The sequence below is a fragment of the Cololabis saira genome, chromosome 8, assembly GCF_033807715.1.
Source record: "Cololabis saira isolate AMF1-May2022 chromosome 8, fColSai1.1, whole genome shotgun sequence".
In the NCBI taxonomy this organism is placed as follows: Eukaryota; Metazoa; Chordata; class Actinopteri; order Beloniformes; family Belonidae; genus Cololabis; species Cololabis saira.
Genome location: NC_084594.1, coordinates 26,118,215 through 26,143,791, shown reverse-complemented (window position 1 = coordinate 26,143,791; position 25,577 = coordinate 26,118,215). Strand labels below are relative to the sequence as shown.

Here is a 25,577-nt window from a genome sequence, read left to right as displayed (position 1 = left end):
CAGAAACACTTCAAAGATTTTGCCGTTTCAGCTGCTTGGCCGCTGTGATCAGTAGTTTATGGTGCCTCATGTGGGCCAAGTTTAGACAGACATTAATCTGTACTTTTAGACTGCTGTTTAATCATTTTTCTTTTTACTCTACCTCAGCATTTATCGATCACTGATTGGCTTGAGAAAAAAAAAAGTGCAGCAACTGATGCAACTTTAAAGGAGCATGTTACACCGATTTCCCCTTGGGAGAGATTCATAATAATGACATAACAGCTTATAGCCATTTATTTCAATGTTTGCCTAAAGTGAAACAGTTCATGTATTTTATGTCATCACTAGTAACAAGACTTCCAATGCTATCAACTGGCCAATAAAAATAAAATAAAATTGTAAAACACATGCAAAAGAAAGGAAAAACAAATTCAAGTCAAGTGACATCTACTTTTATTTAAATTAAATCATATAGGACTTTTGAAGCATTTTAATAATTACCAAAAACACTAACCTTTTTTTTTTCTGAATTAGATTTTCGTCTCTTATTAATAATCACTATGCATTCATAGGTGCTAGGCTGAAAAAAGAAAGAAAAAAAAAAAGTCTGCACACAGTAGGTCGAACAGTACTAAAAGCATATCTAGGACCCGGTTGTAAACAGAAAAAAAGGCACAAACATACTACAATAGACAGAAACGGTACTATAAAAAGTGATAGAATGTTAGGTTCACACATACTTTAAATACATGTTAGAATTTAACCACGATTTCCCTCTGCAGGTGAAGCCGCACCCCCCCCTTCTTTTTTTTTTTTTAAATGTCATTTCTTTTATTTACTTTTTTTTCCTCGCTTTTTTTTATCATTTTACAGGAATGTTACACAATTATGCAGATTGCAGAACTAATATTTCTCATGTGTTGTCATGCAGAACAATATATGTTTTGGCTATAAATGATGAACTGATGTAAACATTTAACAAAAAAAAAGCACTTTCCTTTTATCAATCATTTTATGTCCATGCCTGTCCTTTATCTTTAAAAAAAGTAAGTTTCATGTGATTAAAAGTTTAATAATTTGAACATCAGAATTTCTACAAGTAAAATGTTTGCACTTATATAAAAAGTTTTTCTTTCCCTCCTTGAGTAATTCAAAACAAAGAAGAAAAAAAACCCAAACAAAAATAGAAGAATAAATGTTGATTTGTGGTCATAGCCCAAAGAGTTAACAATATGAGCAACTGGATCAGCTACAGTTGAAAATTTGCAAGGCTTGTCAGGTTTTCAGTCTCTTAGGTGTCTTTATAAAAAGCAGATGAAAGCAGAAATCGTGGATGGACAGTGCAGCCGTTTGTGAAGTTGTTTATATTCCCCCATCTTTGCGGTCATCACAACTGTTCAAGTAATCTAAAACGACACACAAAAAAGAACAAATGGGTTATTTTCCAGCAGGATTCACGATATGATCTGTTTGAGTTAAAGCTCTTTCTTCCAACTCACCTTGACCCTTTATCAGACTCGCTTTTAGAAGAGGCCACAGTCCTTCAGGTTGTTCTTGATAATGACATCAGTGACCGCGTCGAAAACAAACTGCACGTTCTTGGTGTCAGTGGCGCAGGTGAAGTGGGTATAGATTTCCTTGGTGTCCTTCTTCTTGTTCAGGTCCTCAAATTTGGTCTGGATGTATGCTTGAGCCTCCTCGTACTTGTTGGGGCCTGAAGGACACAAAGTTCCAGGAAAGATCAATAAACTAAAAAAAACAAACTTTGGTGTACGATTGTTTTTTTGACTTGTTTCTCATCCAGAAAAACAAATTGAGGGGATTTTTCTCCCCATTTCATTGCATCTGTTAATGTGCATCCATCTTTACATTTCAGGCTTCAAACGGTCCAAAATAAATAATATTGGAACAATAAAGTACTTGTAAGGAGGAGAAATGAAATAAATACATGACAGTGAAGGCAGACATTTTCCACACCCACCGCGCCGGTAGAGCACCCCTCACACTTCAGCCTGTTGCCTTCAAGAAAGAAGATCCACAGCGTACAGGTCCACAAGACCGTCAAAAAGCTTCCCCCCACCAGGCTGCCGGAATTCTGAACTCCATTCACTATTTTTTTATGCATTCTTTATCATCTTACTTCATGTGTGTCCTTGTTATCTTTTTGGTGAGAGAGAACAGTATTTCGCTTCCTCTGTATGTTCTGACACACGGCGAATTGTCAATAAAAGTCTTTGAATCTTTGAATGATGTGATTTGAAAAGGATTATTTCTGCAGAAGACTGTAATGATGATTTACAGCAAAAGCAGTATCCATGAAAGGATATTCTCAGACTTCTGAAAAAGTAAAAAAAAGTATGAAAAAATCCTTGGCATGGTTAAAGCGAGGTTCCTCAAACAAAGATCGGGACATATTTGCAGGATTGCAGGAATCTCAGTATCTAAAAGGACAAGGATACAAGGAGGAGGACGTTCTTGACCTCAGACATCTCTGCATCAATAGTCAATATAACCAGTAACTACTGTACATATGTAATGTATCAGTGTAGAAAACCTTTGTCAAGCATTTCACTAAGACCTACATTCACAAAATCTTTACTAATGGGCCGAAGATGAAAATTATCCTCTAGACTGCCGTCAGCAACAGTTCTAAAGCTGGGCTCCGTGACAAGGTGGTGTTGTATCAGTTTCTCTGGCAACAATCATTTACAGTTCTGCAACGGCAGCACCGACGCAGTTAAGTACACGAGATATCCTGCAAGACCGCATCTTTTCAGAGGACAGCCATGTATTTTTCAACAAGACAATCCAAAACCCCATTTTTCACACATTATAGAGTAATGACTGTGGAAGAGGAGGTTACTGGTCTGACAGCAGTCCTGACCTGCTCCCATTAAACAATGTGTGGTGATTTATTTTTAAAGGAAAAATGCAACAATGAGACCTGAACATGTGTTTGCAGGAAGAAGAAAACGCTTCAGCTTCACTTTCTCAATTTTTTTGTTTTGCAGGCTTGAAATGCAAAATGGGAAATAAACCGAGAATGATTCTGCAAGGAAATAAAAACATTTTTTTGGGATACATTATTTTTCTGATTTGGGATTTAATTTTTGAAAGCATCTTCTCATTTTTCTCTTAAATTTATATAATACATACCAAATCTTCTGTTCATCATCGGTTGCAATTTCTAGTTGCCTTACCAGAAAAAAAAAATCTTGCACTTTGAGTGGATGGTTTTAAGTTGTATAAATACTTTTCTGATCAGCCGTCATGATTGTAAGAATTTTAATATAATCTTAGGATTTACAAAGACTTCTGAAGGCAACAATAGAACGTGACAGGAAACTGGGATTTTGCGTTTCATATTTTTTGGTTGGCAAGAAATCATGGTTCATTAACACGAACGTCCCCCAAACCCTCAGAGGGTAATAGCATGTTTATTAGCAAACACTGTGCCACCACTGATGAGTGGAAGAGGCAGCAGACCGATTATGTTAAGAGGGGTGTAAGAGAGCTATGCTGCACTCAGACCTGAAGCATGGTCTGTGCCATGACAGACTCGGGACACAAATCTATCAATGTTGCCATTTAGCAGAGATATCATTCAAGAGGTTCTGGAAAACTCTGGGAATGGTTCATACCGGTGTACTCGGGGAAGCAGATGGTCAGAGGGCTGTGGACGATCTTCTGCTCAAACAGGTCCTTCTTGTTGAGGAACAGGATAATGGACGTCTCTGTGAACCACTTGTTATTGCAGATCGAGTCAAAGAGCTTCATGCTCTCATGCATCCGGTTCTGGTTGAGATGGGCACAAAAGTGGAGTAAAAGAAATTATAAAGATGACAGAGTCAGGGCTCACAAAGGGAATGAGCTTGTTCAAACAGCAGCCTCCCTCCACACCATCGAAACAGGCTCCATCAGGAAATTCTGGGGAAGCAATTATTCTTTTAACCCCAATACTAAAATGCTGTATTTACCATTTCCTCATCCTCAGCCAGAACCAGGTCATAGGCACTCATGGCTACACAGAAAATGATGGCTGTGACACCCTCAAAGCAGTGGATCCACTTCTTCCTTTCTGATCGCTGACCTCCGACATCAAACATCCTGCACAGACAGACACACAATGTAAACATGCCATTTTTAAAAAATGGGACTGGACGTAGATGAAACAAAACTTACTACGCCAGACAGAAAAAAAAAAAAAGAGCATCTTCAAGGACTCTCCACAAGAACAAGTTTCCTGCTGCGCAGGGATATTCATTGTCCTGCCATGCGAGTACAGGGCTGTTGCTGTGGTAACGGGAAGATTTGAGACAGGTTGAGGCATGGTGGTGGTGGTAGGTTTCTCGTCAAGATACCTCAACTTCCTCATAAAAGGTGGAGTGGACTTAGATGGAAGACGGAGGGTGCTCATGCGCACTTTGCCAGACTTCAAATTTTCTTTATTACCAAAACAGCTTTTCAGCTTGCAGACAGGAGCACAGACTATGACCTTTTGAGGCATTTGGAGTGACACACTTTCTTCACCATTTGCTGTGTTCTTGCTGAGCAGTTTCAGTTTGCAGAATTTGGCTCCTTACAGCAGCTCTTGGACCCTCCCAGACGGCCAGCCTCGGGCTGAGTAAGCAAAGCTCACTGTAACGGTGACACACTTCAGACTGTTTACCTCAACAGCGTGTTCATTTTCGGCACTGCTTACATAAATCACAAACTGTATATCACGCAGTGCGACACTAAAGAGACAGCAGTGGATAAGCAGATTTGGCTGAAATTTGGTTTATGTCTTTCATAAATTAACCTAATATATCATGTTAAATCTAAAATTTTATACACGGCATTGTCAGCACTAAAACTTTCCTAATTATGTGCCAATCAACAAAGTTTTTCCCTTTTGGGGGATTATGACTATTTAGTTTACCTAGCTCTGTCAGATAAAAAGTATAATGGGCTTGTGTGAGGTTTCTTTATAATAAAGAGTACACCGTTATGAGTAAGAAAGACAGAACTTCTCTTAAAATAAAGACAATTCTCAGGAAAACAGAGGAAGACTTTCATTTAAATGAACAAATTATAACTTTTTTTCAAGTTCTGCAGTGTTAACTATTCTCTGATGAAAATCCCCCACACAGGTCTGAATTAAACTCCCTTATTACTTTTCAGTAATATTTTTCAGTGAGCAGTGAGCATTTTCAGTGAGTAATATTTTTCAGTGAGCATGATACTGATGGTTTTCCCCCGGTATTTCCTAAGCGTGAGAAGTATGTCCAAATATCGAGCCCCTGTTTGTTGTTGAGCGAGTGAACGGGTGAGATGAGCTGTTTGGAGTCAAGACATTTTAAGCTTTGATGTAGAAATGAGCAAAAGATAAGGAAAACTCAGAAAAACAAGTACTGTGTTTGAATTTTAGGACTTGCAAGAGGAAATAAATATGCAAGCAAAAAAAAAAATGGAAAAAAAAAAAAGGCGTTACAGCAAGTATAAATATAAAAAACAGGTTTAGTTGCAAAAACAAACTTTTTTTTCGTCATTCGTCTGGAGCAACTTACAAATAACGATCAGTACTGTCAAAACACAGTGAAATATAATACACACATTAAAGCTGCTTTCACAAAAAGATTTAAAAAACATTTTTTTGCTTAACTAACTGAATGACTAGCTTCAGTTTGAATGCTTCTGAATTGCTTAGATGCGTTCATTGTGCAAACACTGATGCTTTAAGGTCAAGGAGACCATAAAACTATTTAAACACTGATGTGCTGGTGCAGAGTATTTTTTCTTTATCAATAATAACTTATCTTTCATATAGTTTAAACAAAAAAAAGAAAGAAACCATTTGATTTATTATTTTTTTTTTTTTATTTGTATTTTCTAAAATACAAGTACTGGTTTAAAAAAAAAAAAGAAAAGGTAAATGCAAGTCTTCCCTTTTAAAAGCTCCCCCAAGACAACAATCAGCTGCTGGAAGCGCTTGTGAATGTCTGTCTTCCCACTTACGTGTCATGAACGCCTTCAGAAGTATTTCCTACATAAATGTAAGTTTTCTGGAAGAATGAAAAAGCAAAAAGGAGTCTCACTTGAAGTGCAGGTCCTTGAAAGTGAAATGTGTTTCCACGATGCCTGTAGTCTTGACACGGGTCCGCAGCACATCCTGCTGTGTGGGGATGTAGTCGGGCTTGGCTATCCTCTCCAGATCATTCAGGTAGCTGATGGAAAACCATGTTTAACATAACATCAATCGGGGGCATTGTCATCTCACAAAAAGTATTCATTTAAGGTACGGCATTCATGTAAATAGGCACAAAGTTGCCTTTAAGTCCAGTAACAGAGTTGTTTAGGCATACAAGTTTATTATAATGGGTTTGAATGTGGAACGTCTCAACGAAGCATCCTTACCCCTGTTGACTCCATGACTGTGGAGTTCAGAATATTTGCAGAAACCATGTCTACTACCGGTACATTTTTTTTGAGACAGGCTTCAAATTAAGAGACTTTGATAAGTTTTTGATTATATAGGATATTGAAAGTGCCCTCTAAATAAAACATTTACCTCTTAGGCTAAAAAAGAAAAGAAACAAAAAAACAACAACAGATAAACCATGATAATGACAGGTTTTCTTATCAAACCTTGTCGATGGACTTTGTCAGCGATAAAAATAAATAAATAAAACAAATACAAAACTTGGTATGGGATAAAACCAAAATCCTACTGTGAATAACTGAAGGACCTCTTCCATTCATTTAACATCACATAACATGCTCAAGTTACCTTTTGTCTACCAGCCTTTTGACACAGTATTCAGCAGCACATAAAGACTAACTGTACAAACAAGACATTAGTATTACATCTAATCCTGCACATGCCACAGCCCAAGTTCAAATATTTGAGCCTTCTCACCACCACTTCATACCACGTGTCTGACAGTTGAACCATAATCCTATCCCCCAAAGAGTGCTTTAGGCTGTTTTTGTAGTCCACACATCAGACTCACTCTTTGATCCACACACTGTTTACTAGCCCTGAGGAGAAACAGTATTTTGTTTTTCAGTACTGTGCGGCGGAGACTCATCAACGGATGGATTATAACGGTTTTACAAGAGATGCTGAAACCATTTTACGTTTAATATAGTGGTGATTTCCTGGCATAAACAATTATAAAGGGTAAAAATGCTGCTACACATGACAATTATAGCTCGGGAAGGGTAATTTCAGCAGACGTGTGTGAAAAGGTTCACCTTTGGAACCTTTTATTTTCAGTAGACAGCTCACACACCATGTTTAGAAGAAAAATAAAATAATCCAGACAATGTGAGTGAATGAAGGATAGACGGCTTCCTTAAAGGGAGGTGTGCGACTTCCCTGTCACACTCTTGTTTCTGGTTGTTATCGGGTGCCCAGACATTCACAAAGCCTGTACTTTCCACTTCTGCAGCACCTTCAATATGCCCTGCTGTGGTGTATGAAGGGCGGCGTGGAGGCTGGTTGGCATAGTTTTGCATTTCACATCCTGTACCACCTTGAGATGTAGTAACAGAGCTGTAGCAGGGGCGAAATGAGCACCGCGTGAATTATGAAAAAAAAAAACTAACAGGGGTAAGAGAGGATGGCTGCAAACTCTTGGCACAGGAAGAAATGAGTCTGTCATGGGGACAATAGAAAGACAGCCCGGCGGTCCGTCTAAAAGTGGTGTTCAGACCCTGCCTAGCCAGCGACGGGTAAGCTGAAGGTGCAGCGGCGGGGGGGGACCCACCACTGTGGGAGCCATATTACCAAGTTTGTCACTTGACTTAGACACTAGCAAGTGTTTGTACCCTGTTGCCATGCTAAGCAACTTGGAGGAGCCTCTAGCAGCTGAAGTTGAGCCATCTTCTTCCTCTGGGTGAAGCAAGTGTTTCCCTCCCGGAGCCACAGTCACACCGCAAACGCCAGCAGCAATGGGGAAACTGAGGCTAGCATTGCTGCAATCCTCATAAGAACAACCAGGTTTTTTTTTTTAAACTGTCCCCGTGAAAAATTATGACAACACAAGTCAACAGAAACACGGAACAGTGTCACTCTCCCTGGGAGTTAAATGAAGCCTTGAATTCAGAGCAATTATTTCTGAAACACTTAGCCCTTCTGTGACAGCTCACAACACAATCTGCAGGTGTCGCAGTATTACCAAAGGCCTCGTATGCGAAACAGAAATCCCAGCTCATTACTGTTTCAGCTTGTAGGCAGATGGCGAGCAGAGCTTTGTATTCTCTAGACTTCTAAATCAGCGGATCCCTGAGGGTTTGAGAGATAACAATCTCAAAGGTAATGCATAGATTGAAATGAGCTCTCTGGAGACACTAAAATCCCACTTACAATGTCTTCAGAGTAAAATACAAACACAATGATCACAAGACATGATGAGACACTATGGTCTCCTGAGTAATCTCTCTATTTTGTTTCCAGTTACTGAGGAACTCACTAGGCTGCGGAGTCATTGAGCTGGTACTCTCGAGCCCGTGTGAAGCAGCTCTGGACGCCGCCGTCGGTCCACAGCCGTTGGATGACATTAGACAAATCTTCTGGCAGGATGCCCTGCTCCTCTGCAGATGCAGACAGTGCAAACAGCTGGCGGGCATCATCCTGATGATAGATGACAGAGACAAATAAACTCAATAAACCTCACTTTAACTCTCATTATCAACATCATAGGAGAGTGAACATGTAGAAGCTTCATCTAGGAACTTTGTAATGAATGGGAAGTGCTTCCAGTCTTATTCATATCCCAACAAATGTGGCAAAAAAGTCTAAAACAGGACAGTTTTTGTATTTTACAAAAAAAAAATTATACAGAATATATGAAATTGTACCATTTAGCATGTGTAGAGCAGTAATCGTATTAAGCTCAACAGGTGACTCTACTCAGCAGTAAAGAAGAAAATAACAGACAATAAATAACATGAAACCAAATATGGAAAGTGATTATGAATACTGTACAAATACAAACTAGCTGTTACTCTTTCAACCTGGAACTGAGAAATTAAATGTCATGAAAGTCAAAGTTACTGCCCTTTACCCATATTTACTTTAGAAAAGTCATTTTCACATGTGAAAAGGTATTTTTATTTATTTATTTATTTTTTCTTATAAAAGATGGACCAATGATGGATCACTTACATGGCCTAAAATTAAGTTGTTGTACATAAAATGAATTGTGAGCAAATAGCAGGAAATCATAAACAGAGTTCTGCCTTTTAAGAATTTATAGGCCCCACAGCAGCACTTTCGGTTGATGTTTGGACATCTGTGTTGTACGTCTCTTGACCCACAGGAATAACCTCAGTCTGCGTTTATGTCAACACAACTTTGAAGTTAAATTCTTCACTGTTTAAACTTACCAAGCCGTTGTTTAACCAAGGCAACCAACAGATGGAATTTTATGAAAAAAAATAAAATAAAAATAGCTACCGGTAGTTGTGTGTGCAATATTGTTTATATAAATCAACGTTGTAGCAGTGGGTTTCTAACCAGCGGCATGAAAAGGGGGTGTTTGATGTGGGACGGTGACTTACATAAACCTTTGTTGTTGCTTATTGAGGGCAGACTTCCATATATTAGTTAACCATTATCTGAGCCTCTGGACCATCTCAGCTCAAGGTCATACTAGGTTAAGCGGACCACACTATGTCCTCTACTGTGCACAAAATAGTAGTAATTAACATGCTATAAACTGTTCTTTGTGAATGTCAGAATGTCAAAATAATTAAAAGCAATACCAGGGCCATTTCAAACTGTGTATGTACACTCTTATTGACCAATCCACTGAACAGCAAAGATGAATATCAGGATTCCTGTACCTATATGTCACTGCACTGACATTCCCAGTTTCAATGTGAGTTTTACGTCCCGCAGAGGAAAGTAATCGACACAATGTTTTAACGCTCACCAAAGTAGACTCGAAGACAAAGAAAAGTAAAAGTGTTCAATACATCAAGAGTATGTTTAAAAAAAAAAGAAAAACAGATCTTTATTAACCTGGCACCTGAACTTATTGCCGTCATGTCTGAATAAGCACAATCGTGCTTTTCTGTAGTATTTTGTATCTGCAATGTGCTGAGGTTTAACCTAGTAACATGTGTCTCATTCTGTACGGCTGCAGTCACATAAAGGGACAGAGAGACACAAACAGACAAATAGACACACAAACTAGACTGACGGACTGCATTAATAAATAACAGCAAAGTTCAAACTCTCTCCTCCTTGGTTTTACCTACAATAATTAGCTGCATCACTAACGTGTTTTTCCATGGCGTTTGAGTGAAAGGAAAAAGAGTAAAACTATGTGGGAGTTGCAGCTCTAACATAAGACAATGGTTAGCTTCATTTTTTTTTTTCTTTTCAAGAAAGGAAGAAAGGTCATGTTGGTAACCATGTACAACTCTGTTGAGATTACACCTTCACAAATAAGATGTAAAATTATAGTTGATGAACTTAAGCGTGTAGAAGAGGGACATTTTCAACCACCACCAATGTTGTACACGAACACTAGAACTAGACACCCAGATGGCAGTACAAGATGTTTTGAGTGAACAGACTGCCAGTTTTGTTACTGTGTTTTACTGTCCGGTCTCATATGAATAGCTGGAAGTGTCTCGTTCCTCTCTGAGTCACTTCCACAGGCATGTCTGAACAAAGCTGTGAGCAACATTAAAAAGTGACCACAGTTTGGATGATGTCACTTTAACGGATTATTGATACCATTAATTTTGTGTATCTTTTTTATTAAAAAAGCCTGAACATGAGTGGTACAGATATGCAACGTGTGAAATAATATCTATTTTAAACTAACGGGCCATGGAAAATAATCTTTAGGTGGAAATCTACATGAGCTATCTAGACCAGGGGTCGGCAACCCAAAATGTTGAAAGAGCCATATTGGACCAAAAACCCAAAAAATGAATATGTCTGGAGCCGCAAAAAATGAAAGGTCTTGTATAAACCTTAGAATGAAGACAAATGGTGAAAGGAGAAATGTCGGAAAAAAAAGTCAAAATGTGGAGAAAAAAGTCAAAATTTAGAGAAAAAAGTCAAAATGTTGAGAAAAAAGCCGAAATGTCGAGATTAAAAAAGGAAAAAGGAAGAAAAGAGGAAAAAAAAGAAAGAAAGAAGAAAAAAGAAAAAAAACAAGAAAAAAAGGAAAAAAAGAGAAAAAAGAGAAAAAAAGAGAAAATAAAGACAAAAAAGAGAAAAAAAGGAAGAAAAAAGGGAAAAAAAGGAAAAAAAGAAGAAAAAAGCAAAAAAAAAGAAGAGAAAGAAAAAAGGGAAAAAAAAGAGAAAAAAAGAGAAAAGAAAGAGAAAGAAAGAGAAAAAAAGGAAGAAAAAAAAGAAGAAAAAGGGGGAAAAAAAGCTCCAGGAGCCACTAGGGTGGCGCTAAAGAGCCGCATGCGCCCCTGATCTAGACAGATTCAGCAGAGCAAATAGGACTACTGTGTCCTACTTCTTTACTAGGAAGGCAGTATGTTCCTTATAAGTGAAAACATGACAAACTTCAGTCACACATTGGATGTGAAATACAGTTGAGTGTAGTTGTATCCCATCTTGTTGTGACAATCCTCACAAACTTGTGTTTATAAAATACTCAGAATCTCTATGAAGGTAACAACAATGAGGGAATTTACAAAACTCCTTTATCCGTCATTCTGACATGCAATAAGGAGTCGAAAAGCTCTTTTCACATTAAACAAAAAAATGCTTTTATTGCTTGCATATTCTTAGAAACATGGATCTAAATTAAACAAACAAATTAAGGTAAAAATGTGTGACATTTTGTCGAAATGGAAGACTGTATAAAATAGAAACCAACAGCTGCCGCCCTCTTTCTGCAAATATTGTCTCCAAATTAACTTGTTAGTGGGCTCTGACAGGCACACACATCTTTGGCCAGTGAGGATAGTGACTGGAGATTATTGTTCAAAACACTATCTAAAAAACAGACTTTATTCATCTCATTTATGGCATGCAGGAAAAGGAAATGTCATCTCATGAGTAACACCTGAATTTCATTTATGCAAGTCTTATCAGTTTCCACAGTGGTGTCTCACTGAAAGGTGGTTGTTCAATAAAGAACAAACAGGGGCAAGGTCAGAAAACATTGCGGCACCTCAACCTTCGCTTGAACTAAAAGAAAGTTTTGCAATTGCAGCTATCAGATGCCACCGAAAATGTCATAACTCTCACATTACTGACGTCATTTCATTTGTGTCCTGTGCTCTCAGAGAATGACATTGTGTAGAAAGTCAGAGATCTGAAGGACTTACTGCTCTAGCACCTTCCTCATAATCGATCTTGAGGTTGGCCATGGCTTTGATGATGGCCATAATGGACTGGATTGTGTTGCTGTAGACAACTGCCCTGTACTGCTTACACTCATCTTCTGAGTAGCCGTCTTCATGAATAATCCTACGAAAGAAAGAGGTGAACAGAGAGTTTATTTAATGTAGAAACCACAGAATACATTAACATTGAAGCCTCATGATAAAATATTTATGCTTAAATTGGTTCTATTAATATAAAGCTTTTTTGTTTATTATTTCTTCTGACTGTCGATGAAAACAATCAATGATTTAGATTAATACTGATGTGGCAATTTAAAATGTACGGAAGTTATTTGGAAAAATGCAGGTTTTAATGGAAAACAGAATATGAACCTGCCCTTGAAGACGTGAACAGAGATATTAAGAGAAAGGAGGCATGTGTTTGAGAAAGCTTCAGCTTGTGAAAGAAGCTGCTGGGCTGGAAACCAAGAACCCTCCCCCCCTGCTGTGTCACAGCCAAAATGCTCAGCAGTTGTATGCTGTCCTGAATGGGACTCCATTTAAATTCAAGTAAGCTCTACGTGAAGCCCTGCGAGGCACAAGCAAATAACTTGAAGCACGTGGTGTTTTTACCATCACACTAACAATATAAGCTATCTGTGAAGCATTAAGAAGGCTTAAACACCTACATAAACTCCTACCTTAGAATATCTGCAGATTTCTTGCGAGACTAAAGCAACAAATGGCAAAGCAAATCTCACTTAATCTTACTTGATCTAAATCTCATTTAAAACCATAAAGTACTTAAATGCTTAACCAGACAGAAAACATAACCTGTCATTAAATCCATATGTACTCCCAAAACAAAATGACAAGGACAAGACGACACAGAGGTGTTGTTAGAGAACGCCTTAACTCTGGAAAGACTACATTTTTTAAAGAATTTACCAAATAAAGTACAACAAATTAACCAAATAATTCACATGAAAAAAAAAAAAAAAAAAGAATCGGCACCTTAGAATTTCTGATGTTTAAGTCAATCAAGATTCAAAGTAACACTTGAATGTCCCATATCCTGAATTTGAACAGTTCAAAACTGACTTTAACCAGCTGTCGTTTTAAATGGATGCAAAACTGATAAAGTAGTTAATACAACTTTTGAAATCGTAGGCATACCAGGAGCATCTACGATTTTTATTCAGTATTTTTCCAATATAACTTCTTATTTATGCCAACAGAATTTTAATATGCAGATATGTCCTCTAATCTCCAGCAGTTCAACCACACCTCTGGCCTGTGACTGGTAGCAATGTGTCAGATTGGTTTAGAATTTATGACCCAAAACAGCAGATAAATGGCGTCCGTATTAATGGTGCCATCGGTGTAAACCGGAGTCAAGTTCTCTCGTCTGATTTATGTCTGACCTGGCAATAAAGCTTTTTCTGATTCTGATTCTGATAAAGCAGGAAGCTGAAGGAGGGAGGCCAAACACGGTGCTCACTAGAGCACCGTGTTTACAGTTACAGTATACCTGTTGAAATTGAAAAAATAGAAATTTCAGGATGCACGATCCAACAGACCAAAAGATTTTTAAAGTTGTGATCGGAATAAAATTACTATTGTGGTGCTTGATTAATAAAAACTGCATTATATGGGACTTTTAAACAAAAGCTCCCCACAAATCTTACTGAAATCTCCTAATAGATTATAACCATCTTTCAGTTTTTGTTTCTCAAGCAATTCATAACAATTACTGCATATTGTATGGACATAAGTAGTTCACTGTACACTGTGTGAGCAAAAAACTTCCCACTGGAAGCCAATCAGGTGTCAACAAGAGGGTAGTTCCCCAAAAAAAACTAGAATCAGAAGAATTCTCATTACATCTTCTACCCACCTATCCTTGTATGGAGCCATTACTTGTGTGTTGGCTATTTTAATTATGAAACACAAAATCACACAGTGCTTACATAAAATGAAGCATGTCCACCTTACAAAGACGGACAAAACATGTCAGTGAGATCAAAGCTAATCAGATAACACAAGCATCAAGCACATAGATGCTCACTGATGTGCAAGTGATTAGATTTTAGCGAACTACATGTGACTGAAGTGTTTCTGCCTCGACTGAAACATTTACACGGAACAGGTATACTGTAACTGTAAAACGTACATATTCCGTCCTTCATTCAGGCTAAGGAAACAGATGTTTATCTTCTCAGCTCCTGTGCTGAAGCTATGAGGTAAATCTTTCAGACAAAAGTTTGTTAAGGCTGCCATCCAGTAAGGAAACTTGCAATTTTATCAATGCTTTAATACGAAGCAATTAAACCACTCATGGGTTTAATAAGGACAAAGAAAAATCTGTCTTTGTAGTTAAGAATTTAATCAGTTTTGACCGACAAGGACAAGTTTCTACGTAGAGAATGAAGTGAATTATTATTTCTTAAATACTACTGGACTGCGCAGTTGTAATTTCATGGTGTCCTGATACAGTGACAAATAAAGGTATCATCTATCTATCTATCTATCTATCTATCTATCTATCTATCTATCTATCTATCTATCTATCTATCTATCTATCTAATATTGAAATGCTTTGATTAAACTCCCTCCATCTACAAATTGTAGCTTAGTACATAAGATATGAGTTCATGAACTGAACCTTTGTTTTTTTTTGTGCAACAACTAAATACAGTCCGAGCTGTCAAAGGTCAGAATAGTAGTTCACGCTGCTACATTTTCCCCAACCCATAAACGGAAGATTGAATTTACTGCAATAAAAATAATGTCCAAGGCTCTGAAGTGAGCAGTTCATGTGAGGAAACCAAACAACCACCTGGTCTGTGTGGAGGAATGAGCTAAACATCCTTGTGGCTGATAGGCGGGACCAATCAACAGTCAAACATTGACATTTGAAGTTACTGATGTACAAGAGGGCCATGTAGAATGAAAAGCTACACATTGTTCAATCCTCTAGAAGACAGGAGTTAATGAGAAGATGGTTTGAAATCTGTTATCTGCATAACATAGTAGTCTATAAAATATTTTAACTTTAAAATGTACTTGTTCTGTTAAAACATATTAGGACTGCAGCCATGATGGGAGGAAAAGCAAAACAATGAGCACAGTCACTCACTTCATCTGCTTCACAATGGTGCTCTTCCCTGACTCCCCAGCACCTGCAGAGAGAACAAAAACAGGCAGAGGTTAAAAATACGCTCCCGTTAGCTGAGAAATGTAAACAGACAGCCAGGAAAGCTGTCTCACATCTGGCCCTCGTCTCACTCCCCTCCCGCTACCTCGCAGCCTTGGCTTCAGCTCATTTTCATCCTGGACAAGTCTCATGTTCTTTCTCACTGTATACCGATGGGAATGTTGCAGCTTTCGCTTAAAACTGGATTATCTTCATCAGTACTCTGAATTTGAAGGCAGGAAAAGTGTTTTAATATCAAAGCAGAAACATGGCAGGTCCTCAAGACCAGAATAAACACAAACCATCCTTTTCTCTCGCAAGTTACTTCATCATGATTAAGATTTTTATGGAAACGTCTTGCACTGACAGGATATTGGCTTTTCTTATCATCTACCATATTTATTTTAACTGCCTGAGGCAACTAAAGAGAGGGCTCATCTGCCACAAGGAATATTAAGGCTACACACACAGAATCACACCCAGGGGTGCCTGTCAGTACACTCTCCGTTCATGAGCCTGGGGTCAACTTTTTTCCCGGGTTGACCGTCCAAATACGCAACGATGCAGTGCGCAGATGTACAGCGAAGCCTCTGGGTAAGAATGGGCCAAGACATTTTTCACAGACAGCTGTCAGCTCCTACCCTTCCATGAAAAAGATTTCAGATTGGATAATACATTTAGATACAGTTTGTCTTGATATGTTAACAGTTTCCAACAAACATTCGTAGATTATGTTAGAATAGTATACAAATGTTTCTAAGGGTCAATATGACCAAAAACGCATGAAAATGAAAATAGTTGCCTATTTCTCATAATCTGAGCTGAGACTAGTATTAAAATTAATTTCTGTTCAAATATACAGACACTTTGTGACATTTCAAATTTTACTTCAGCCTCATGTTTTGATAAGCCCACGCTGCTGTACAACCTAACTGCTTGTTAAGATGTAGTTGGACTTGCTCTGTCTGCCACGGAGGATTGAATGCAAGGTGAAAATTACTACACGTAAACTATTAGAGAATTTGGAATGATCTAAGATAAAGAATTATTCAATTCAAATTGACCTGCACTTCATTTAAATGTGGCTATTTTTGTCAGAATGAAGGTAGAATACTTGCATGCATGCTATTATAGGCATTTTAGTGTCTTTTAACCGGTTAAACCCACAACATTAGTCTGAAGTCAGAAGGCCATTAAAGTAAAACACCTTTACAATAGTTCTATTAAAACCTCTCACACAAACTCACTGTAAAAAGCCTCAATTCTAATAAGGAAGCTGTTCAATTATATCTTCGCAAGTTCTACGTCCCTTTCAGGACCTGCAGGGAAGATGAATATAACAAAGGCATAATCTCTCCAAGAGGATAGTATAAATACTCATTCACTTATACAATCAGATTGAGGTACAAATATGGGAAAAGATTATTCCTCTTTTACATTTTTGAGTAAAATACAGAGAGAGAATTTTGAACACCAAATTTGACATTTTTACATTTTCTGTTTTTGTACTTTTATTTCTGTTTTTAACAAATACAAATATCTCCTACAAATAAATGTTTTTACACATGCAATAACTTGAATTTCTCGGGCAGATTTATTTCACATAGTGACAAAGCTTGGTATACAACAACAAACTGAATTGTTTGTAAAAAATCTATGTAAAGACTCTTCCATTGGCTTAATTTGAATTCAGCACAAACACTGCAAAATAAAATTAGCACTTATATATATATATAATCCCTTCTAAAGGGAACAGTACAGTCATGAAAACCTTAGTTGTAATGAAATAAACACTACTTCATCTATATGACAACATGTAATCACACTTCTTGGGCAGAGGAGCAGAGGATGGAAAGTTGAGTTTGTGGGAAAATAAATACGGCCTGCTGCCTAGCAACAGGGCAACTTGTACAACAGTTGTGGCCGGCTCTGAGTCATCTTAGAAATTGTGACGGAGAAAAAAGGCAATTGTGGGAAAGAGGACTGGCAGATAGGTTGGTATATACTCATTGAAAATGGTCAAAATGAGGTGTAATATGAGCAATAAGATATGCAGATCATTTGATTTCATAATGTCTGTGGTACTAGGGAAGAAAATACCGGGGAATTTGCTAATCCCCCCAAAAGTAACAGGAAATTGCCTGGTTACTGTTGGGTAACAATGTGACTGGCAGAAAGAACATGGAGATGAGGCCAGGTGAACCAGTGCCAGGGAGCCCACAAGATTAACTGAGGTTTGGCTGCAGTGGGATGGAGCTGACCAGTGATGGATGGACTGCATTCACAAATGGAGGACACATTTAGGTCACATGAAAATCACACTGGATGAGTAAAACTTTTTTTGGATGCACTTCCCTAACACATTACATTGCCACAAAGTATAAAAATGTATAAGAAAGATTAAACTGATCCATTTGGGTCATTCAAGAAGGGAAAATAGTCTCTTTTCACACCAGGGGAATTGCCCGTTTCATTCACACTACTGCTACAGAGCTGTTTAGTGAAAAAAGTATAATGAGACCCCTGATGGTTTCAGTGATTCACCAGAAACATAATTAATATATCCATATGTGGTTGTGCATCTTTATTTTTAGACGAGAAGGAAGCTGTAATGTGACGGATTGTAATCAAATGCAATTATCATCAAACAATGAGAAATTTGTCTTCAGCAATGCAAACATGCAGCTTTAAGGCTTTCTTCAACTGTTTCTGTCACGTCAGTGACAAGATATATTATATTAATGGTAGTACAAGAACTCCTCAGCTTTTAACTGTAACGTTGCATTTATAAGACAGATTATTTCATTTTTGCTGAGTTATTTAGCAGACAACTGGAGCTTCTGATGTGTTTTTCTAAACACAGTCTAATTCGTAAAGGGCTAAACTTGAAAGTTAGGCAAAAGCTGAAACTTTTTTAAAGTATTCATACCAAGATATCAGGTCTCTTACCTGAAATGACACAAAATGGCTCAAGTAGTATCCTTGTCAAACCCTCTCTATGTGGAATAAATAATACATTTGGATTACCGAACATAACTGTCCCCAGGTTCACAAAGTTTTGCTTTTGCAAAAAATGCCAAATCATCAAATTAAATGCTTTCTGAGCTTCATCACTACTTAGTATTGAGCTTTGCATTTTTTTTTTATTTCTAACTTTTTTTTATATATGGCACATGGTATATTTACAATTCTAATAAAAACTGATTTCATCCTGTAACCTTCAGGTAAGTAAAAATGGATATTTATATAAAAAAAACTGATGGCTCTGTGTCTCTTGCAACATGTTGGGTCTCTGGCCATGTAGTTGTTTTATTACTACTGGATAAATCATAATTAAATAATAATACTAGCACTGATAAACAGGTTTGATATGCAGTATCAATCAAAAATAAAGATGCACTTGTCGCATCACCGCGATTATTAGGAGACTCAGTTTTTTTTGTAACAGCAAATGTGTATGGTAATTATGATTTTCAGTTTTATTGTCCAAAAACAAAAAAGATGATGTGCAAGAACTGACAAAGCTCTATATACCTCCACAATTGGCCAGGAAAGAAAGATGAGAGCAGAATAAAGTGTGCCATGTGAAGTGTGAATTTCTGGCATGCATGCACACACCATCTCTAGAGTTTCGTTACCCAGCGAAGCAAAACGAATTGGACAAGTCCGAACATAAATGAATAAATAATGAAGGGTACTTCATAGTGTTATTAGAGAAGATTAAGGATGCACTACTAGAAACAATCAACATATTTATCTTCATACAATGTGTCACACGCATCTTACACCCACAACCTGATCAACTTTAAAATGTAAATGTCTCAAAGAACTTCTCCCTATAGTCTTAAGGCTTTTGCTATGGGTATGAATAGATGTGCATGTGCTTTGAGCAAGTGCAACCTGTGCTGGTGGGACTGGGAGTAGGACACAAAGGCAGCAGTGTGGGTCCCCGCGAGCAGAGAACACAGACCCGCTGTTGATGTTTATGCATGGACCATTCCAATCAGCGCTATAGCTCAAGTTATTCACACTGCTTCGCCTCCTTTCAGGCAGCATGACAACTGTCTTTGCAAGCCACAGCCAATCTCTTTACCCGGACTAGCATGAGAAAATGCTTGAAGGATGATGCTGGAAGAAATTAAATGTCACCACTGATGAGGAATTGTGTAATGAATGCAGTAAATATGGACTTAAAAATCAAGACGATCAATTTTAGTGCATCTACTTTGATTAGTAGTAGGTATGAATACACAACTAGTTTATGTCAGACTCAGTGCATACTTTACGTACAGTGCCTGAACATTTCCCCTCAATGACCTGGGATGAAATTATGAAAGTAAGGCTTGAACGCAGTTCACCAGCAGTGATCTCAAGAGGATTCTGAGATCAGAAGATACTTTTGGAGATCAAGTGACTGTTTGCCCAGGTGAGTAATCCCCTGTGTCTTATCCGGCCAAGTCTGCTTGACTGTGTCCTATAGAAATGCCCTGCAATCTATATTCTTACAACAATACTGGGTGAAGCTGCAGAGAGAGATGGCAATCTGAATATTGTAAGGTTTTCAAATGACTACATCACGTAGATAAATGTCCATACAAACTTGGTCAGTACATTATAAATAAGTAAAGACATTGTGAATAAACAAGGAGCAGAAACTGTGTCTGAAGTTAGTATCTGAAGATTTGCCTTAGATGTACTTCTTAAATTGAAGACGAGGTAATGTCAAAGAAAAGTTAATAACTTTTCACCTTACATGTTTTACATAATTTACATTGACGGACTAAGTGATAAACAGTGTACTGATAACCAGTGTTGAATTAGGAATGATTAAAATAATCATTCCTAATTCTCCAATAATCATAAAAACAATATTCCTCTAAATGTATTCTAAAAAGTCCCAACAATACATTCCTGTTTTGTTTTTATGTTCGCTCCCATTTCTTCTGCTACAGTTTAATGACAAGCTTTTTCCAGTGGAGATGCTTCTTCTTTCTGGTGTAAGATGCAAAAAAAGCAAAGTGCGAAGAATGAATCATCAACTCAGTCTTCATGATCAGAAAAGCTCTCACCGTAAAGATTGCAACGCCAGTATAAAATATTCCAAATAAAAATGTAAGTCTCGAAAGCTAGTTTTGTTTGCAATCTTGTGTGTGAAAAAGCTTACACAAGATGTTTAAAATATCCAAAATATGTCTGTTGTGCAATGATATTTGGCAAAGAGCCATGCCTATGAACTCTTTGGCACACAAACATCTTATAATTATCTGAAGCATTCTTATGCTGCAGCATCAATGAGCATGTGTTGAAAAGAAAGTAACAAGGGAGGCCAAGGAGAACAAAATTAGATAAAACACAAGGAACAATCAATATTTGACCGCTAAGTTAGTTTGCGGAAACTATTCAGTCCTTCTAAGGCCAAATCCTGATGACACTATAGGTTAAATCTACATGCCACGAGGCTTCAAATCAAAATCTCCTTAAAAGAAATACATTAATTAATTAATAAACGAGAACTGTTAAGTTCTCTGTAAAGCACTTTTTCGTTTTCCTCAGGATTAGGATAAATGATAGCTTTTGTACAAACAGGGTTGTCTCAGTGTAAAAGATTACCCCTCACTCTTGAGACTTCCAACAAATCCATTACCTTTCCTTAACCATCCGAGACACAAAGGCCTTGTGTTTTTAAGGCTCCTCATAAATAGTAAACTGTGCATTCAGACTTTGTATAAAAATTAATGAGGAAATAACAAAAGCAATTAGAAATTAAATAAACAGATGTCGAGTCCAAGTGGTCAAGCTAGAGGGCGGAAAAAAAAAATCCTGTGAAAATAGAGCAGCGAGTAAGCAATTCAAACCAAGTTGCACTCAAGACAAGAAGCCCTAACTATACTGGCATTTGGAAGAACATGATTTCTTTGTACACAAAGCTTCAGTTTCTTTATTATATAAAGCAATTCATTTATTTCCCATATTCTCTTAAGTATTACTCCCACTAACTGCCGCTGTCGTCGCAGCATGTTGTCAGTTATCTTAGCAACATGTTTAGAAATGTACCAATCCGGACATGAGACCAGGGGCTCTGTGAGACACATGTGGCACTTCCTATTCTCAGAGCCAATCAAGGAGGAAATGGAAGCAGCTTGCAGGAGCGCACACGTGCTTGAGAAGGCTAAAAATTAAAAACAAAAAAACAAAAGCAAAATTGAAATCACATACATCCACAAACACACAGACATGTTCGTCTGAGTGAAGTCTTGGGACAGATAGTGTCAGTCTCGTCCAACAGATGGCTACAACGCCTCGGGCAAAGACCAAGTCTGGTGACAACTGATGCCAAAGCAGAGCGATGAAAGGACGAGGAGACCGATTTCACTTCCACTCTGTGTACCAAGTGGCAGAGTAGGAAAAACAAGGACGTTGCAAAATAGACCCAAAAATCTCTAAAATGCAATTTGTGATATTTTTTTATTAACATTATTAATTTAATGTTTTTTTGTGTGTGTTTTTTTTTTTTTAAATGTTCTTAGACACACACACACACACACACACACACACACACACTTTTATTTGTAGGCGTTGAGGTAACCTTCCCTGGCAAAACCTTCTCCTTAAGTATTTTCTATGCACCAAGCAAAACCCCAAAGATCTAAAAGGAGCTGAATTTCTAAAGCAGCAGTATGTGAAGAGAAAGTTGAAGCCTGCTGAGACTGGTAAAAATAAGACATAGGTGCTACTTGAAAGATGTACGACAAAACCAGTGGGGCTAAAGAAAAGCTAAAATCTGGAATTTGGCACCTGTATCAGACACAGGTCTACACCAGACTGAAGTTCCCCTGCGGGGTGTCAATTTAACTAAAACAAGGGATTCAACTAACAGCAGTTTTTGGAATGCAGGAGTCAACTAATCAGTAGGGCTAGACCACATCTTTATTCGATAGTTGAAAATCCTGTTTTCAGTACTTTTTCCCCCCCTCCATTTTCCTTTTGCAAACGCCAACTGCACATCCAGTGTTCTACTTCACTGCCGGCTGTGAACGTCACCTGCAGTAGGGCCTCAGTTTATTTTAGCCGTTCAGAATATGACAGCATGGTGAAGTAACCTCCCCGCAAGAAATCAAGCTTCGGCCATTCGTTTGGAGCCCATAAAGCAGCCAGCCCTACTTAATCGGCTTGCAGAAGAGAATGAGAGTTCAGTAAATCCAACCACGCTGTAGAAAAAGCACCAACCTTTAGTTTTACATTTGCAGATTAGTTTTTGCTATCAAAAAAGCAGCATTAAAGTAAATATCTGACATTCAGAAATTAAGCATGCACAGCTCAGTGGAGACTCCTTCACTTTGGCAATCTACCTATGAAAAAGAAGTTCAATTTCGCTAAATTGACTGTTTATTGCCAATTCATAACTAATCTATAAATAATTTAAGATGAAAACTGTATTAATATGTTGCAGAAAAGTTGACTTAAGTAGTCCTAAAATTTGTGTTGGTGCACCTGAGATTTCGTAAAGATTTCATAAAGAGGATCGATGTTACTTGTGGAAAAATGTTAACCTGAAGCCCTGTGAGACCCTGGTCTTTATTTACCATTCCTTATAGATATTGCATTTTTCAAAATTGGATACCAGATGTGATAAATCAAATATGGAACTCCAGTCAACCTGATGCCAATCTAAGTCAGACACTATTTATTACAGGTGAGTCCTTAAGGGCATTTAAGGGCTTATTTCTTTCGCGGTGTTGATTCAATGATCTCCTCTGCCTCCCGTCTTTTAGCATCACTGTAATGCAGCTCTGAAACCTCCTGACAGAGCAGTGAGAAGTGGCTATCAAGTCGGGTAACAGTGCCAGGAGCAGTAATCACAGCACACCAGATGGATTCCATTCATAATTGATGTTGATTTTCTAACTGTTCACTGGGATGAAGGGTCAAGTAGAAAGGAAAAACAGCAACCCTTTAAGCATGTTTCAACATGCTGACTGAGCCCCCCATAGCCAAATATTATAGCTAATATTTGATCAAACCAAGGACTAAATTCCAATAAACTAAAGCATTTTCTTATGGGAGAATTGTTTTAACATGCCCCCTCATCTCACAAATAAATCTTAATACCAGAAGAAGGGCAGTAAATATTTTTTTTTTACAATTTTGTGACAATATTAGATGAGATAGAACTTGGGGAGGTTTCCTCAGAGAAATCAGAGATTCTATAGTGCAGATTTTATTTGAAAAACATTTTCACATTTGTCGAAAATAGCTTGTGGATTGAGAAGTTTACTTCATCAATCATATTATAATGAATGGATATATTTATTCAATCTGCAGCAGTATCCTTAGTCCACCTTGACTCCTACTTCAACATAATTTAATAGGAGAATACATCACTCATACATCCTGGGAGGTCAGGGTCAGGGTTGTGTTACATGAACTCTTGTAATATGTTGCTGTCCTAGACAGAGGCAAAGATCTGAGCTGCCATCAAGCGTGTTAAATGACGGTGCCCCTGCATGTATTAATGCTCACGCACACAAGTTTGTGCCCAAACGCATATACATAACTCAAGTCCTTTATTGATTTTACATTGATATTACATTTTAAATATAACAACGTGTGAGAATAAACATCCTCCTCCAACCCTCCATGTTGGGATGAAAGCCAGTACATAATGCAACTATAGTCGCAGAGATTTTGTTCTTTCTCAACCAGTAGCTGGGTAGGATAGAGGGACACAAAGACACATGAAAGGGGTGGGGGTCTTCAGTTCAGGGGCATGTACTGCATCATGGGAAACTGGAAAATATACTTTTAATGCATTATACATGGATCCATTACCAGCTTCTGTCTCCACTGTTTTTTGTACTCAGGTGCAAAAAACATTAAGGCACACAATACAGAGGAACGAAGCAGAAAATGAATTATGGATCGACACATCACCATATATGCAATGAGATGTGGAACCAGCATTGTAAAAGCCTTTGGTTAGGTACATGCGAGGTAAGAAAATCTGTTCAGTAAGGCAAAAAATATCTGCAGCTTCATGAGAATTATTTTATAATTATGTGATATTCATAGTGAATACTACTGCAGTGAAGCAGTTACAAAAAAAGTAAAATTGGGGAGGGGGGGGGTTCACAAAGTCACATCTTGTAATAAACTTTTCAGATGGAATTAAAAAAAAAAAACTGTTTTACCAAGATACCGCTATCCAGTTGGAGCAGGTGAAGAAAACATCAAACTTATTAATGTTAAACCAACTACAATTGACCAATTAAAGCTAAATCTGTTCAACTCTAGTCGTGACTTGAACAGAATTAGGATTTAAAGGATTCCAGAATATGTCAATGATAATTATTTAAATATAGTAATACCTAACCAAATAACTTATAGAACTTGTAGAGGTAACATTAAAAGCATAATTTTATTAGATTTACATGATATTCTTAATCTTTCAATTTCTCATATATTCTCTCTATTGTCATCTAAAGGAAACAATACTGAGGTGTAAAACTGATCAATAGTGATGTTTTATGATTATACACAACTGTGGGTGTACATCAATAATCTAACCAACTCCGACTTCCCTGCTTTATTTTAAGTCCAAGGACAGCAGTTTGAAGGAAACCGTGTTTTTATGAGTTATATAAAAGCTGCTTACTACACATCATGTTGCAATGAAATTAAAGTAAGGCTGCTAAACTGTTTTTAATCATTTTCTGGTGATCAAGGTATGCAAAAGCCAATTCTGATCACTACATTGTAATGTTATAACTGGAACTATTTCAATGCATCAGCCTTGGACTGATGCATTATGGTATCTTTTTTTTTTTTTTCCTTGTCTGCACATATATTAATGGTTAATACCATGCTGGTAAAAACCTAAAGCATATATATGTGCATTATGCATTATGGTATCTAACCAAGTGGCTGGCTTTATCCCAGAAATGCATTTTCTCTAGAATTAGGGACACCTACTTAAACTGCCAGTCAACATAGTTAGAAGCAGCACATCCCATGTCTCTCAGCAAAACACACCTCTTATGGCTGTAAAGCTGAATTTCATACGATCTGCTTTTAAAACAATCATTACCATCAAGCTGAGTAATTAGAAATTATT

At 37.6% G+C, this 25,577-nt stretch overlaps 1 protein-coding gene across 1 annotated transcript in view; it reads right to left on the bottom strand.

The window, feature by feature from the left end:
- Window positions 1–250: 250 nt before the first annotated feature.
- Window positions 251–25,577, bottom strand: part of LOC133448674 (guanine nucleotide-binding protein G(i) subunit alpha-2-like) — a 59,472-nt gene continuing 34,145 nt past the window's right edge. The window contains exons 2-9 of the mRNA XM_061727437.1: window positions 15,410–15,452; window positions 12,274–12,415; window positions 8,439–8,599; window positions 6,060–6,188; window positions 3,960–4,089; window positions 3,624–3,777; window positions 1,482–1,696; window positions 251–1,388 (exon numbers count right to left, since the gene is read on the bottom strand). Coding sequence (XP_061583421.1) covers window positions 1,506–1,696; window positions 3,624–3,777; window positions 3,960–4,089; window positions 6,060–6,188; window positions 8,439–8,599; window positions 12,274–12,415; window positions 15,410–15,452 — 950 coding nt within the window. The 3' untranslated portion in view covers window positions 251–1,388; window positions 1,482–1,505. The remainder of the gene's footprint in view (window positions 1,389–1,481; window positions 1,697–3,623; window positions 3,778–3,959; window positions 4,090–6,059; window positions 6,189–8,438; window positions 8,600–12,273; window positions 12,416–15,409; window positions 15,453–25,577) is intronic.